Source organism: Trachypithecus francoisi, unplaced genomic scaffold (assembly GCF_009764315.1).
Source record: "Trachypithecus francoisi isolate TF-2019V2 unplaced genomic scaffold, Tfra_2.0 Lachesis_group13, whole genome shotgun sequence".
NCBI classification, from domain to species: domain Eukaryota; kingdom Metazoa; phylum Chordata; class Mammalia; order Primates; family Cercopithecidae; genus Trachypithecus; species Trachypithecus francoisi.
Window position 1 is genome coordinate 91,224,703 of NW_022681458.1, and position 17,183 is coordinate 91,241,885.

Below are 17,183 nucleotides of genomic sequence, written 5' to 3' on the forward strand. Positions count from 1 at the left end.
GTTTTGTCTTGCAGAAGAAATATAAAGATTCCTACTTAAAAAATATTTTGGGACATTATGTAGGCAGCTTTGAGGATCCCTACCATTCACACTGCATGAGAGTCACAGCTCAAAACAGTGATGTAAGTTCTAAGATGATTGTTTGACTTTCCAAATAACATTTTTCTTAGGGCATGAATACAATGGCTGCATCTTATGCCTGATTTCTTCTCCTTGTAGAAAAACTACAAAGCAGAATATGAAGAAGACAGAGGCAAAGGCTTCTTCCCTCAGACCATAACTCAAGAATATGAAGCAATTAAGAAACTAGATCAGTGTAAAGATGTAAGTCTGTAGTCTGAACTTTGAATGTGACTGCCTTTCCTAGCATCTAGTGATCAGGAAATGTTTAAAATGTTGACACTTTTTCAAATAAATGTAAGCCAGGCAATTGCAAGAAATGAAATCTGTTTTGTAGTAAACATCCTATTTTCCCCTTGTTGGCATCCCTACATTTTAAAAGGTAATTCTAGCTCATTTTCCCAAAGAAGAGTTATCAGAAACCTGAAGATATAGGAAAGTTTCTCATACAGATGTAAGAGCACTTCTCAAACTACAGTCTAGCTAGAAAAAAATATATTTTATTGACTACAAGTTGCTTTGTTTTGTGGGGCACGAGGTTCTATTTGCTTGGCCTATGGGCCACCTTGGATCTGATAGGTGATACTGCTAAACCAAATGTCTTTGCTTCCCCACAGCACACCTACAAAGTCCATCCAGATAAGACAAAATTCACCCAAGTTACCGACTCTCCTGTTCTGCTACAAGCCCAAGTCAATTCCAAACAACTGAGTGATGTAAGTTCCTCTAACTACCCAGGACACCCAATTATGAGGGATAACATTTCATAACTCTATACATAAAATCCAATGACTTATCAAGTTTATCCAAAAGGCTGAGTAAGTATTAGCAAGTTTAAACAGTATATATTTGTATAAACCTATATTTCTGCATCTTCTTGGGTGGATAACATTTACAGTGAAACGATTCTGTGATGGAAACAAATGTAGCTGAAAGCTATGGAAAGAATGTGAGTTCTAGAGTCAGACAAAACTGCTTTCAAATGTTAGCTCTGTCATTGATGTCTGGGTGGCCAAAGATTTAACCCCCCTCTGCCCGATATTTCTCTTTTATAATTTGTGGCTATTTTGAAGAGTCCGTGAGGGAAGAAATGTGCACTGCACATACTCTGGCCAACAGCAAGTATTCAGTACATGAGTTTCTCTCTCCCTAGTAAGTTTCTGGAAATTGGAATCTCTGAGACAAATTTTATTATACGAGCTTTAAGTGTGGATTTCCAAAGTTGTGTTGAACTAAATATAAAAGTAACCTCAGTAGATTTATGGCCAGAAATGAAGGCTCCAATTAGAGCATCAAAAGCCCTGATGTCTGTGAGAGGACTCTTAATCAGATGAAAGGAAAGTGGCTCTGGTACGTGAGCACTGACAGTGACAAGAGAGACAGGGCGGGACCCCTCTCAGAACCTACAGGGTCAATTGTGCTATGCAGGGAGGGGAACATGTTTGACAGAGCCACCTCATTCCCTCAGGGTCCTACCATGGTGACAGATGTGATAATAGCTGTCAAGTGTCCCACACACAGATTCAGTAATGCCGGTGGCCTACCCGAGCTCTAGATATCTCTTCTGATCTCAACAATGCTGACATTTACTTTACAAAATGTACCACGCAATGATTTTTGTATTCTGGAACAATTATTCTGAACTAATTGGTTCTCTCTCTTTCTCTCTGTCATAGTTAAATTACAAAGCAAAACATGAAAGTGAAAAGTTCAAGTGCCATATCCCTCCTGATACTCCTGCTCTTATCCAGCACAAAGTCAATGCCTATAACCTGAGTGATGTAAGTTTCTCATGCCCTGTACCACGTGATTTACTGACAACCTGTGCTTTTATTTTTGAACTGCTTCATTACAATTCAATGAATAGATTAATGTTAAAAATGGGAAGACCTGTTAACATCTGTGTCATGTTCCTATGCCTCTGCCAATATAACTGAATTCACCTTACAAAATGTGTGTAGCAATCTTAAAGTAGTTTCATGCAATTAGATAATCATAATATAGTATTGTAACCAGCCCTCAGAATGCTACCTCTCATGTATGCTTAATTGCAATTTTTAATGGTAGATCTTTTAGCCATATATTCATTTAAATTATACTATAATTCATTTATTCCCTGGGTTTATAATGTCCCTTATTTCACACAAATGATACTTATTTCTACATGTATGAGAACGTTCATGAATAAAGATATAGGGGATTGAAAGGGCAGAAGTCCAGATATCCATTTCTGTCCTTCATTCTTCAAACTTAATTTTGTAAAAAAGTTAAATTATCCTTGGGGTTCTCAATTTCTTCAATAATTCTATAAATGAGTACTAAGATTATCTGGCATCAATGAGTGTTGCAATGATTTATGAAATAACCTTTGCAGAGAACTTAGAGGTCAAATGAAAGTGATGCCTTTTATATCATAAAAAAATAAGTTAACTGTAGAATATTTGTGCTACTCTATAAAACATTCAGTATTAGGAATAAAATATCAGCACAATAACTAGAATTAAATTAATTTGATAAAAATTTCTCATGGGGAGTAGAGAAGCCCAATCTTGGAGAATTAATAGCTCCAGCTTGAGAAGAAATGTTTAAATATGCATGATTTCCTAGACAATAAAAAGGGCCCATTTATTTTGTATTAAGACAAGGTGTTTAGTTACCCATTAGTCTTTAAAGGTCATGACATGTGTATCACTTTTGCCTATTCCTTTGCTGAATTTTTCTGTCCAGAATCTTTATAAGCAAGACTGGGAGAAGAGCAAAGCCAAGAAGTTTGACATTAAAGTGGACGCCATTCCCCTGTTGGCAGCCAAAGCCAACACCAAGAACACCAGCGATGTGAGTGTGGCCTGGGGACCTGGGGACCTGGACAGGGTGGCCTCAGGGACACCTGGTGAGTGGGATCTGGCACGTGTGATGTCTTTGCAGGTGATGTACAAGAAAGACTATGAAAAAAACAAAGGGAAAATGATTGGAGCCCTCAGCATTAATGACGATCCCAAGATGCTGCACTCCTTGAAGGTGGCCAAAAACCAGAGTGACGTGAGTGTCTTTATAATTCACCCCTATTTTCAGACATAACCACAAAGTTGCTGTTTAATATAACCTTGGGTGGACATTAGCCTAATTGAAATCTCGGATTCAGGATGACAAATCACACGTGAAAGCTTCACCCAGGTGGTAAAGGAAGATGAACTTCCTTATTCTCGTTGATGCCTTTGATGTCAGTGAATACTTCAAAATTTCCTTAATCTCCTTAATGCCCTCTGTTTTATTAGGAGGAAAAATATTCTGGCAATATCATTGTTTTTACTGTTTTTCCTAGAAATGAGCTTAATATGTGTAAGTATAGGTACATGTGCATGTGTATATTCACCCAATGCCCTGAACTGATTCAGGTAGTTTGCAAAAATATATATAGAAAAATGAAAAGAAGTAAGGAACTTAGTTGAAGGGCAAAGTAAGAAAAACTACATAAGGCATAAACTCAAAATCAAAGCATTTTATTTTAAGGAATTTATAGAATATTGATCTTATTTTAAAGACTTTAACATACTTATTAAAAATAAAATATGACCCACCAATCCCATCACTGGGTATATACCCAAAGGAATATACATCATTCTATTATAAAGATATTTGAACACATATGTTTATTGCAGCACTATTCACAGTAGCAAAGACAAGGAATCAACAATGATAGATTGGATAAAGAAAATGTGATACAGATACACCATGGAATACTATGCAGCAGTAAAATAGAATCAGATCATGCATGTCCTTTGCAGGGACATGGATGGAACTGGAAGCCATTATCCTCAGCAAAGTAATGCAGGAACAGAAAATCAAATACCTCATGTTCTTACTTATATGTGGGAGTTGAATGTTGAGAACACATGGATACATGGGGGGTACAACACACACTGTTGGAGGCTAGGGGAGGGGAGAGAGCATCAGGAAGAATAGCTAATGGATACTGGGCTTAATTCCTAGGTGATGGGATGATCCGTGCAGCAAACTACCATGGCACACACTTACCTATGTAACAAACCCGCAATCCTGCACATGTACAACTGGACTTAAAAGTTGGAAATCAAACAAAAAAATAAAAAAGAAGATAAAACTCTTCACAGAGATTGCTTTCCTAATTCCTAGCAAAAAAGAAATACAAATAATCTTTTCATTTATTATTGCTCTAAAGAAAACTGTTAGGTCTTAATGATAAAAGCCAGCTTCCAGAGGTGTTACAAAATGCGTTTTCACCCAGTGCTCAATGGAATACTCTTCCAGGACTGTGCTTAATTATCTAAGGTTTACCTCATACCTTTTACCTCATTTTGCATCGATTCTTAAACTCATTTTTTTCTTTCTTTCTCTCTCTCTCTCTTTCTTTCTTTCTTTCTTTCCTTCCTTCTCTTTCTCCCCTTCTTTCTTTCTTTCTCTCCTCCTTTCTTTCTCTCCTTTCTCTCCTTCTCTCCTCTCCTTTTCTCCTTCTCACTTGCTCTCTCTCTCTCTTTCTTTCTTCTTCCTTTCTTTCAAGACAGGCTCTCACTCTGTTGTCCAGGCTGGGCTGCAGTGTCACGATCTCGGTTCACTGCAATCTCTGCCTCCCAGGTTCAAACGATTCTCCTGCCTCAGCTTCCCAAGTAGCTGGCTGGGATTACAGGCATGCACCATCAGGCCCGGCTAATTTTTGTGTTTTTAGTAGAGACAGGATTTTACCACGTTGGCCAGGCTGGTGTCGAACTCCTGGCCTTGAGTGACCCACCCACCTTGGCCTCCCAAAGTGCTGTGATGACAGGCGTGAGCCCCTGCACCTAGCCAAACTCATTTTTCTTTAAACTTATTCAGATGAATTATTTTAAGATAAAAACTTGCTTAAATAGCAGCATTGGTGTGCTTTAAGTTATTCACTCTGAAAAAATATTAGGACAAGTAACATAAACATCTTTATGATTATTAGCAGATGAGATTATATAAGGCATGAGCCTCTACCACATCTATTCTACTTTTCTGCTTTGTGGAAAATCTATGGTGCGAAAACATACATTTTGCCCCTTCAGTTAAAGCATAGCAGTGATGCGAATGGCTTTTACTTTATGAGATATATTTTTCTTTCTTTTTGGTTTAATTTCTTTTTTCTTTAACAGAGATTATACAAGGAAAACTACGAGAAGACAAAGGCAAAGAGTATGAACTACTGCGAGACCCCAAAATATCAACTTGATACACAGCTGAAGAACTTCAGTGAGGTTGGAAAAGCCACGGTTACCTCTCGGGTTGGAGGGCTTTGCTACTGTTCAACAAATGACTGTTAACTTGAATTACATTTGTTTTATTTTTCAGGCTAAATATAAAGACTTATATGTAAAGAATATTTTGGGACATTATGTAGGCAGCTTTGAGGACCCATATCACACACACTGCATGAAAGTTGCAGCTCAAAACAGTGACGTAAGTTTGAAGACAATGGTTCATGCCTCACAGTGACATTGTTTGACAGCCATAACAATCATGATCTATTTTTGGTTTTTCTCATTACAGAAAAGTTACAAAGCAGAATATGAAGAAGATAAAGGAAAATGCTATTTCCCTCAGACAATAACACAAGAATATGAAGCAATCAAGAAGCTGGACCAGTGTAAAGATGTGAGTTATCTGCCCTGAATTATTGAAATTGGGCTTGGGATTCTTGTGACATCTAGTGGTAAATTTAGCAGGAGTTTAAATGCTAATATCTAGTGATTAGAAGGAGATAATTACACTTAACATTTTGGTTTTGGGGTGGAACCGGGAAACACAACAATTATGATGAGGAAGGCGATTTGTTACAAAATAATTTCAGATTTTATAGATCTTAACTTCCATGAGTTTATATCTACACGAATTTGGGGCAAAAGAAGGACTTGCAGGTTTGAGATAGGTGTTCATTATTTAACAAATTCATGTGAGAAGCCGTCCTGGGCCAGGCACTTTCCTTGGTGCTGAGAAAGACAGGGAAAAAGCCAGCAACCTCTTGAGCTCCCACTTAGCGGAGGAGACAATAAACAAAGGAAGGAGCACAGAAATAAGAAAGATGTCAAGCAATGATAAGAAAACTAAAATAGGATGATGATACAGAATTAAAATAGGACAATGTGTGAGAGAGTGACCGGATGGGCATCTTAGGTTGGGTGGTCAAGGAAGATCTAAAACAGGCATGACCAGCCAGGCCAAGGTGAGCGGAAGAGCAGCAGGGAAGACCGGCCTAAGGAAAGAACAAGCTCAGTATTTAAGGAATTGAAAGGATGGGGTGGCTGAAATGTACTGGGGAGGAGGGCAGTAGTAAGAGTTGAAATGGTTGGAGATGAAGGAGGGGATGGATTCTGTAGGGATCATAAGCCAACATGCAATTGAGACTGAATACCAAGTTCACTAAAGAGTCACTAAGGCTTCAGCAGGGGAAGGCTAATCTGGTTGCTGAGTTGCTGTAGGCAGACCAGAGGCAACTTGGGAGGTGGGGATCAAAGGAAAAAGAGAGAGACAGAGAAGTGAGAATGTAAACGCATCAACTAAATTTTCAGGAACAAAATAAACTTCGTTTTGACCTGGAACCATTTTTTATGTTAGCATATGTATAACCAAGAATATATTAATACATTATAATGTATACATACATTATAAATTTCATTAAAGAACATCTTCTTTTCTAGCATACCTACAAAGTTCATCCAGATAAGACCAAATTCACGGCAGTCACCGATACTCCTGTACTGTTGCAAGCCCAACTCAACACAAAACAGCTTAGTGATGTAAGTGCTTTGATTTATGCAAGCGTGGGTGACCCAGAGTGCTTTGCTCATTTAAAATGTAAGCATTTACATGCTTAATCTTCATGAGCTTAGCTACCATCCCAATATTATTATTTTTCAAGATTTGTTTAATAAAACACAAATGAGGCTGCTAGATTGAATTGTAGCCTGAGGAAAGTTGTGTTAGACAATAATAAAAATATTTTTTAATAACTCACCGATTTTTAGTGGGACTATCTTATTCATTAGGATCTGTCACATGCACACTAAAACTCTATGCCAACTTAAATAAACAGTGACAACAGAAGCATCTATTTGTGTAGGACAAGGCAAATATTTCCTATTCTTGAATTTGCTAACAAAGACTTTACAAAAAGAAAGGGCGCAGTAACAAGACAGACATCGAACAATGACAAGAAAACTAATATAGAATGATGCCACAGAATTTAAGTGGGATGACATCAAAGAAAGAACTGGATGGGCACTTTGGATTGAGTGGTCAAAGAAAGTCCTAAGACAAGCGTGGTCCAGTCACGCCAAGATCAGGGGAAAAGCAGCAGTGCTTCTCAGACATCCACATTCATGCAATCGCCTACTGACCCTGTTGAAGTACAGATTCTGATTCAGTAGATCTGGGGGACCCCATATTCCGACTTTCTAATAAGCTCCTAGGCGATGCTGATGCTGTGATTGGTAGGCTACTCTTTGAACAGCAAGGTGCTAACATAGCTAAGTCCTGGAGAGTAGTACACCCTTCTCGAGACAGGAAAGTGAAAGATACAGTTTGTCCTACTATAAAATATGTTTTAATGACACAAATTAGCTCATACCCAATTAGTAAAGAGGAGAATGGCATCAGTGTAACCCAGAAGTCATTTCAGCTCATGTGCCACTTTTCCGAGCATCTTAATATTTTGTGTTCCAATAAAGAACAGCTAAACACTAACATCACTGATCTAGCTGAACTCTGCAAGCTGCAGAGAAATATAGTGCTGTATGCGGTCACAGTCACTATCAGTCACTCTTCTTATTGGCTTAGGTAGGCAATGGACTCTGCCTTGGAATTCCTTCTTACATAGTTCTCAGTCTTGTGCATTTTTGCCTTTGGCTCCAAAATTAAACAGTCTCATCCATTCTTTACACTCAACTCCTTACACCTAACATCACATTTTAAAACATTTAAATAAAGTTCTGTGTTTAATATTTTAAGTAAGAATTCACAACCAGGTGCAGTGGCTCATGCCTGTGATCCCAGCACTTTGGGAGGCCGAGGCAGGCAGATCACTTGAGCCTAGGAGTTTGAAACCAGCCTGGGCAACATGGCAAAACCCCATCTCTACAAAAATATTTTAAAAATTAGCTGGGTACGGTAGTGCATGGCTGTAGTCTCAGCTACTCAGGAGGCTGAGGTGGGGGTATCGCTTGAGCCTTGGAGGTGGAGGTTGCAGTGAGCCAAGATTGTGTCACTGCACTCCAGCCTGGATGATGGAGCCAGACCCTGTCTCAAAAATAATAATAATAACAATTTACATATCTTTTAAACTGTGCTAGCATTTTGTTTACAATTATTATTTTTGTTAGTGCTTTAATTACAGAAGTTCATGTTCTCCAGACACAGCCTAGCAGTGTAGATCAGAAATGTGTTCCCGTGTATATAACAGAATCTATGCAATGGCAGCCGGCAGCCCAAAGTATGGTTACACAGCAATCCCCCTTATCCACGGTTTTACTTTCCATAATTTCAGTTACCTGCAGTCAACCATGGCCCGAAAATATGAAGTGAAATTCATATTTTCCAGAAATTCATAAAATTCCGGAAACAATTCATAAGTCTTAAATTGAATGTTGTTCTGAGTAGCATGATGAAATCTCACACCATCCCTCTTTGTCCCTTCTTTATCAAGAAGGGTGAAAACATACAGTAAGATATTTTGAATGAGACAAACCACATTCACATAACTTTTATTACAGTATATTATTATAATTTTTCTATTAGTGATTGTTGTTAATCTCTTATTGTGCCTAACAAATAAGTTAAACTTTATCACAGGTATACATGTATAGGAAAGAACATAGTATATATAGGTTTCAGTGCCATCCATGATTTCAGGCAGCTACTGGAGGGTCTTGAAAAGTATCCCTCAAGGATAAAGAAGGACTGTGCCACAGTCCCTGAGATAGGGAATGACAGTTTGAATCCTGTGCGAGACTTCGGCTGAATTGAGTATCGCTTTGAGGCATTTTTCTAAAAAGGGCACTAATGCCTGAGCTGTATACGCTGTCCTAAATAAACTCAAAGAAGTTCCCCTGAACTGTTCGAATATCCTTTGTTTTTCAGCTGAATTACAAAGCAAAACATGAAGGTGAGAAGTTCAAGTGCCATGTACCAGCAGATGCTCCACAGTTTATCCAACACAGAGTCAATGCCTACAATCTGAGTGATGTAAGTACCAAAGCCACAGAAGCCTATGTTTGGTGTGCATGAAAAGAGAAAATGTTATAAATGTTAAAAGACAAGACTAGGAATTGTGCAGATAAACAACTATTAAGATTGTTACCATGTAAGTGGAGCTTTTAAGGCCAAAATGCTCTTAAGACTCCTCCTTAGCTATCAGATTTCATTTTCTATGGTCTCTGTTACCACCAGAAGATCTCCAATTACCCGTGTGCTATTCCCTGGAGTTTTACAACATCTTTCCCATGTAAATGTCACATTTCACCTTCTCCAAGTGGTTGTCATTTTATAGCATCCTTATATAAGTCAGGATAGCAGAGTGTTGAGAAAGTTTACAGAACATTAAAAAGAGTAGTTGATACTTATTTAGTGGTAGGGAGAAAGAAACTGAATGATAGATAAATCAATACTTACACTACAATTTGATAAATATAGTATTTATAGGAGAAGTAAGTCTATATATACACAAATTTTCAGTATATTTTTATTTTTTTTACCGGATTACACGATGTTTAATGTTGTTCTTATCATTCCTTTGCTGAATTTTTCTGTCCAGAATCTTTATAAGCAAGACTGGGAGAAGAGCAAAGCCAAGAAGTTTGACATTAAAGTGGACGCCATTCCCCTGTTGGCAGCCAAAGCCAACACCAAGAACACCAGCGATGTGAGTGTGGCCTGGGGACCTGGACAGGGTGGCCTCAGGGACACCTGGTGAGTGGGATCTGGCACGTGTGATGTCTTTGCAGGTGATGTACAAGAAAGACTATGAGAAGAGCAAAGGGAAAATGATTGGGGCGCTCAGCATTAATGATGATCCCAAGATACTGCACTCCTTGAAGACAGCCAAAAACCAGAGTGATGTGAGTGTCTTTGTGAATGTGTCTTGTTTTCAAGATGAACTCCCTGCCACGATGCCCAAGGGTAGTAGTGTGGAAAAGGATTTCATGAGCATGGGCTCTTTCACGTTCACAGAAGTACTGCTGTAGAGAACTTTAGAATGATGCCCTGGATCATTGCACCTCCCACATTTGAGGGGAGAAATTGCTGATTTGTACTGATATTCATTTCACTTTGAAAAATGTATGCATTAATATTTAATAGAATATTGATTATATTCTTAAAACCTTTTGGAAAACACTAAATATTTTTGTATTTTCTTCTAATTGAAAAATAATTTTTAAAATGATACATTTTCAAACTGTCTTTACTTTGGAAGACATCTGTGAGTCACAAAAGTCTTAATACAGTATCATTTTTCTTCATTGACTTTAGTAATGAGTTTGGTCTAGATCCAAGAAAAATACTTCATTGATTATAAACCCCTTTGAGACTCAGATAAAAGATTTGAGTCATCTATCTAGAAAATGAACATTTCTTTTCATGCCTTTTGCCTGAATTCTGGTGAACTCATGGGTTCCTTAAGGCTTGTCTATGGGCCATGTAACATTTTCCAGTTAAAATTCTTACTACAGAGAGACAAACATCTACTATTGTAAACTGTAGTATATATTGTGTATAAAATGTTTAGAGAATGAATCCCTTAAGAGTGCTGAGAATGTTCAGTGTAGCTTGCAGATACTAGTTTTTTATGATGAAAGAGAAGGGTGTTTGTGTCATTTAGTTTTAACCATGCTTTTATATGATGATCTATACATACCTCTTTAATTCATTTTGCATTTATTCTGTCATCACATAGCACTTTAAAACTTCTAATTCTGTAATTTTCTCTAGTAACTTCACAGTGGATTATGTCAGTATGTAGTGCTCACTTATATTACTATCTTGTTCACTAGCTGAGTCTCCTCAACTCAAGAAGGATATAACTCCCCATTGATAGCATGTGTATTTTTATCTTTTGTTTTTATTCCTATCACAGAACCCAGCAGTAGGCACATAATAAATGCCCAATAAACATTTGTTAATTGATAGATGACCAAAACACATAGCAAATGAGTCATTCTCATGTAATATCCAGGCAAAATGCTAAGCTGCAGATATAGAATATGCATGGCTTTTTAAAAAGAATCTTTTAAAGCCCTTTGGATCTTTGACAACATTTTATATGTACTGGTATGTGTCAGCTGGTGTGAACATGAACAAAACACTAACAACAATTTCTTCAAAATACTTCCACACACCTACTGCTGTTGCAATGTTGCTTTATCAGTTTATTTCTAATGAAGACAAACGGTTGTTTTCAATGTTGTTGCAAACTATCAGAAAGTTTCCATACTTTATTTTTATAAACCAGGGTCTCAATTTTATAGTTAAGTAATAAATGTATTCAGTGAAAATGACCACCCACAAAATGTGAGAAGGAAGATCAAGTTCCCTTAGAAAGCCAAAAGATCAGATCGTTTGCAAAAGGAATTGTTACAGAAGATTTGTAGTGCGCATCTGTACTGGCCAGCTTAGGTCACTGTCTCTAACACATATGTGACCATGGAGAACTAGGATGAATTTAGAGTTTTCTTAAAGGCAGTGGATCAAAATTTTTCTGTCAAAGTAATTGGTGACTGGATATAATGAAGCTGGGAATTAGACCCAATTAGCACCTTGTCTAGCCGTTCCAGAAAACCAGACAATGAAGGGAGCCCTTGAGGCCCAGTCAGTACATTTGGTTTATAATGCTGTACGGAAGGGCCAATGTTATTTTAATGGCTCAGTTTCTCAAACTTTTCTCCCATGAAGTCTTTTAACTGCTGCAATCTGAAGCTTCTTTTAAATTGTTGCTCAAATTGAACTTGATATGAAAACAACCTTTGAGGTTCTCAGTGGGGCTTATCTCCTGTCAATGATAGGTTAAAAAGCAGTTGACTATCCATTCAAAAATGACTCTATCCAGCCAAGAAACTAAGCCTACAGTCCTGTGTATTAAGTAGTCATTTTATTAAAATCAAAGTGTCATATGGTTTTCCTTACAATTAAAAGATGCTTCTTTACTGAAAACTCTTCATAGGTTAAATTACATTAATAATAGGAACACTTGTTAGTGGTCCTTGAGAAACCCTGTTTTAGAATAAAATCATTCCTGTTCCTGACTGAAGCAGAAGCTGTGGCCCATTTTCTGCTGTGACCCAGACAGTTTCTCATTGATCTGAGATCTGCCCATGTGTGCTTTTTGGGGGAATTTGAACGGTATGTAACATATGAACATGTTTTGGGGCAAAATAACGACTCAGATGTTTGACTCTTTCTCTAGCTTGTATTTATTGTTTATGGAAGATCTCTGTCTTTTCTGGAAATCCATTGAGGATTTGTGATAATAAATGATAATTTCCTATTCACAGCGCGAATATCGAAAAGATTATGAAAAGTCAAAAACTATCTACACAGCACCTCTTGATATGCTCCAAGTCACTCAAGCTAAGAAATCTCAGGCAATTGCCAGCGACGTTGATTATAAGCACATCTTACACAGTTACAGCTACCCGCCCGATAGCATCAATGTGGACCTTGCCAAGAAGGCGTATGCACTACAGAGCGATGTGAGTAACCAGGGTTTCTGTAGCCCCTCTTTTAAAAAGACGGAAACTGAAATGGCTTCAAAGTTGAGGGAGGTTTTTGCACTTCTCAGAGGTATCTGCATTGTCCTATGTATGGAAGCAAACGACCCTTGTGGCTCTATAAGAACATACCTTTCAATGTTAGGAAGAACTGATCTGGCATGCACCCCATCACTGTTTCCCTCGGGGAAAGTTATCAACCTTGCTAAGTCTACAGTCCTCTTCTGTAAAATGGGAATAAATCAAAAACATTGTTTGGAGGATATAAATGCATGCAAAATACTTAGCATGGTGCCAGGCCCTGGTGAATTCTCAATAAACATTCAGTATCTATCATCACTATTATCGTAATCATCATATTCATCATTATCAATGATCTTTACATAGATTTCTATCTGAAAAGAAATATATCATTTAACATAAATATTTATAATAATGGTTTTTTCTGCAGATCAGAGCTTCTTTAAGCAAATTAATTTGTCCAAACTCCACAACTGAATACTTCATCCTAACAATTCTATTTTTCAAAATGTGATAAAATACACATAACATAAATTTACCACCTTTGCAGTTTTCAAGTATACAGTTCAGTGGTGTTAAGTGTATTAACATTGCTGTACAACCAATCTCCAGAGCCTTTTCATCTTCCCAAACTGAAATTCTGTATTCATTAAACAGCAACTCCCATTTTCCTTCTTCCCCTAGCTTGTGGCAACCACCTATCTATGCTCTGTTTCTAAGTTTGACTAACCCTAGATACCTCATATATGTGAAGTCATACAGTATTTATCTCTTTGTGATTGGCTTATTTCACTTAGCAAAATGTCCTCAAGGTTCATCCATGTTGTAGCATGTATCAGAATTTCCTTCCTTTTTAAGGGTGAATAATATTCTGTTGTATGGATATGCCACATTTTATTCGCCCATTCATCCGTTGGTAGACATTTGGGTTGCTTCCACCTTAAAGCTATTTTGAATAACGCTGCTATGAATATGGGCATGTGAATATCTCTTTGAGATCCTGGTTTCAATTCTCTTGGGTATAAACCCAGAAGTTGAATAGTTGGATCACACGGTAGCTCTATTTTTTTATTTGTAGAGGAACCACCATACTGTTTTCTGCAGCGGCTGCAAAATTTTACATTCCTACCACTAAGAATTCTTTATTATGCATTGTTATTCTACTTGTTATTAGTTTGATTTTGTTATGTTTTTTCATCCCAAATAGATCATAAGCCTCTGAAGGGCAGGAACTGAATGCTTTCTTGATTTTCCATTCTACTTAAAAGGCCCAGAGTAAAAACAACAGTTTGAATTTTGTATCTAAAATGTAAATTTTTGGTACCACCTATGCTCAGACAACAAGAGTAGCTCATTACTTTAATAGCATCAAGTAACTGTGCCTCAACTAGGACCAATTCCAAAAATAACCGCTCTCTTATCAAATTAACGAGTGCAACTATTTTAAAGTGTTTTGTTAGCCCATGTAGAAACACTCCAAAGTGGACCAGTACCCATGAAGGGCCATGTGGGCAAACACTTCGTACAAATAATTCTATTAAGTCTTATGTAATTAGGAAATTAGAAAATGAGCAAATAATCCCCCTTCAATGTGGCCTTCTATTTTAATTTGATAGAAACATAATACTTAAAGTTCCAGTGAACAAACGTCTCACATTTGGTTCACTGACAATTTCACTTCTTTGAAGTGCAAATTTGACTTGAGCATTTTCCAGGTTGGAATTAGAGTACCACATGCTTCCATTAAGTTGGAAATAAGGATGAAATGGAACATACGCCAGTTAGAAGGAAAGCAAAAATCTAAGAGCTGTTACTATATCTCACCAAAGAAATATATAAAATAACCTTAATGTCGGGAGTAAGGAAGCTGGTCAGAAATCTCAAAAACATTGTTTTGGGTAAAACATTGATGATTTTGCATAATGATGTTGACACAGCAAAGAAATGTAACCTTTCTCTTGGTGTTTTAGGTTGAATACAAAGCTGACTACAATAGCTGGATGAAAGGTTGTGGCTGGGTGCCTTTTGGGTCCTTAGAAATGGAAAAGGCCAAGCGAGCTTCAGACATCCTCAATGAGGTAAAGCCACTGGGTGTGTCAGAGGGAAAGTGGTGACTGTATTGTGTTAAAGTTCTCTAAACCATGGGCAGTGCTCCTTCATTGCTTCATTCTCAGTCACTGTTGCTGAGGAAAAGAGCTTACCAAGTGAATTACCTGGGTAGACCAGCACAAACCTTTATATTACCAAAATCATTTATGTTAACCATTCATTATGGAAATATGTTTAACAATTTTATTAAGGTATAACTTGTTAACCATTTATGTTAACCATTCATTATAGAAATATTTTTAACAATTTTATTAAGGTATAACTTGCATATGAAAAAAGTCCCTCATGTTAAGTGTACACTTTGACAAGTTTTAATAAATTCATGTAATTGTGCAGTCATCACTGCAATTGAATTTTAAAATGCTGCTAGCACCCCAGAAAGCTTCCCCACAAAATTGCAGCTCTCATCTTCAGCCCCAGGCAACCACTGATTTGCATTCTGTCTCTAAAGTTTTATCTTTTCTAGAAATTTCTTTTGTATCTGGCTTCTTTCACTTCATGTAATGTTTCTGTGATTCATCCACGTTTCTGCTTATAATTTGGTTTTTTAAAAATTATTGAGTAGTAATCTTTTGTGTGGATTCACTAGGTTGGTACAAAAGTAATTGCAGGGCCGGGCGCGGTGGCTCAAGCCTGTAATCCCAGCACTTTGGGAGGCCGAGACGGGCGGATCACGAGGTCAGGAGATCGAGACCATCCTGGCTAACCCGGTGAAACCCCGTCTCTACTAAAAATACAAAAAAAAAATTAGCCGGGTGAGGTGGCGGGCGCCTGTAGTCCCAGCTACTCGGGAGGCTGAGGCAGGAGAATGGCCTAAACCCGGGAGGCGGAGCTTGCAGTGAGCTGAGATCCGGCCACAGCACTCCAGCCTGGGCGACAGAGCGAGACTCCGTCTCAAAAAAAAAAAAAAAGTAATTGCAGTTTTGACATTAAAAGTAATGGCAAGAACCACAGTTACTTTTGCCCCAGCATAATACATACCACATTGTTATTATTGTTTCACCTATTGGGGGATGTGTGGATGGCTTCTTTTTTTGTGTGATTATGAAAAATGCAGCCATTATAGAAATTGTCTTTGGAGAATTATTTCCTATGTCATATTCTGGTTGGCTTTGAAGTAAAACATAAATTCAGTGTTAGAAAAAATAGTGATGATCTTGAGGCTCATAAGGCAGCAAGGTTATGTGTTCCTCCTCCGTGACAGTTGAAGACTGACTGCTGTCAGGTGAGTACATCCGCAAGGAGGGCAGACTACACAAAGGACAGAGGTGTGGTACGAGGGTTGTCTTCCACACTCAAGTTTTACGTTTTGTTCAGTATTTTGTTTTCGATGAAAACCATTTTGTCTGCTCAAAGATCTTCCAGAAGAAAGTTCTAGGTAATGGTTTTTAGAAGTCTGAAGCTGAAAGAGTGATGATACTAACTGGGATGTACAATATGCACAAAGGAAGAGGACTGGGAAAATAGAGACGAATACAGGAATGAGGTAGCCAGAAGCTGTCAGCTCCCAGTGGGCACACCTCCCCAGGGTCTCCTCTGTAGTGCCCCTTTAGTGCTTTGGTGATAACTTATGTACTAACCACATTAAGGCTTGCAGAGCAAAAGTCCTGTCTCTCTTAATAATAATTCCTAGCTGTTGGCCTAGTTCCTCAATTCCTCCTCCTTCAACCAGACAGCTTCTTGACGCCATTTGCTGATGGAATAACAGGGAAAAAGAGAACTTGTTTGTGTTATGCAAAGACACTCCAAATCTCCTTGCTTGCTTTTCTGTCAAACCTTTAGAAACTCTGTAATGTTTCTGAATTCTGCTTAGCTGAGGGTATCTTCTTTCATGTCATAGGCAAGAAATTAAGAAAGGAGTCTGGTTCCTGAGAGCAGTATATGTGTCTGTGCTGTCCCAAACCATCCACAATTAAATGGATTTTTTAAAATACTGACTTTTGAGGCCGAGACGGGCGGATCACGAGGTCAGGAGATCGAGACCATCCTGGCTAACACGGTGAAACCCCGTCTCTACTAAAATATACAAAAAATTAGCCGGGCGAGATGGCGGGCGCCTGTAGTCCCAGCTACTCGGGAGGCTGAGGCAGGAGAATGGCGTAAACCCGGGAGGCGGAGCTTGCAGTGAGCTGAGATCCGGCCACTGCACTCCAGCCTGGGCGACAGAGCGAGACTCCGTCTCAA

At 38.1% G+C, this 17,183-nt stretch overlaps 1 protein-coding gene across 35 annotated transcripts in view; it reads left to right on the forward strand.

The window, feature by feature from the left end:
- The window catches only part of NEB (nebulin), a 232,207-nt gene that overhangs the window by 31,237 nt on the left and 183,787 nt on the right, over positions 1-17,183 (forward strand). For 34 of the 35 annotated variants that reach the window (XM_033231530.1, XM_033231492.1, XM_033231495.1 and 31 more), the window contains 15 exons: positions 15-122; positions 220-324; positions 738-836; positions 1,797-1,901; positions 2,848-2,955; positions 3,046-3,159; positions 5,268-5,369; positions 5,464-5,571; positions 5,662-5,766; positions 6,810-6,908; positions 9,247-9,351; positions 9,920-10,027; positions 10,110-10,223; positions 12,654-12,851; positions 14,861-14,968. In XM_033231530.1, the coding sequence (XP_033087421.1) occupies positions 15-122; positions 220-324; positions 738-836; positions 1,797-1,901; positions 2,848-2,955; positions 3,046-3,159; positions 5,268-5,369; positions 5,464-5,571; positions 5,662-5,766; positions 6,810-6,908; positions 9,247-9,351; positions 9,920-10,027; positions 10,110-10,223; positions 12,654-12,851; positions 14,861-14,968 (1,686 nt within the window). The remainder of the gene's footprint in view (positions 1-14; positions 123-219; positions 325-737; positions 837-1,796; positions 1,902-2,847; positions 2,956-3,045; positions 3,160-5,267; positions 5,370-5,463; positions 5,572-5,661; positions 5,767-6,809; positions 6,909-9,246; positions 9,352-9,919; positions 10,028-10,109; positions 10,224-12,653; positions 12,852-14,860; positions 14,969-17,183) is intronic. The other variant, XM_033231519.1, reaches the window with a different exon arrangement.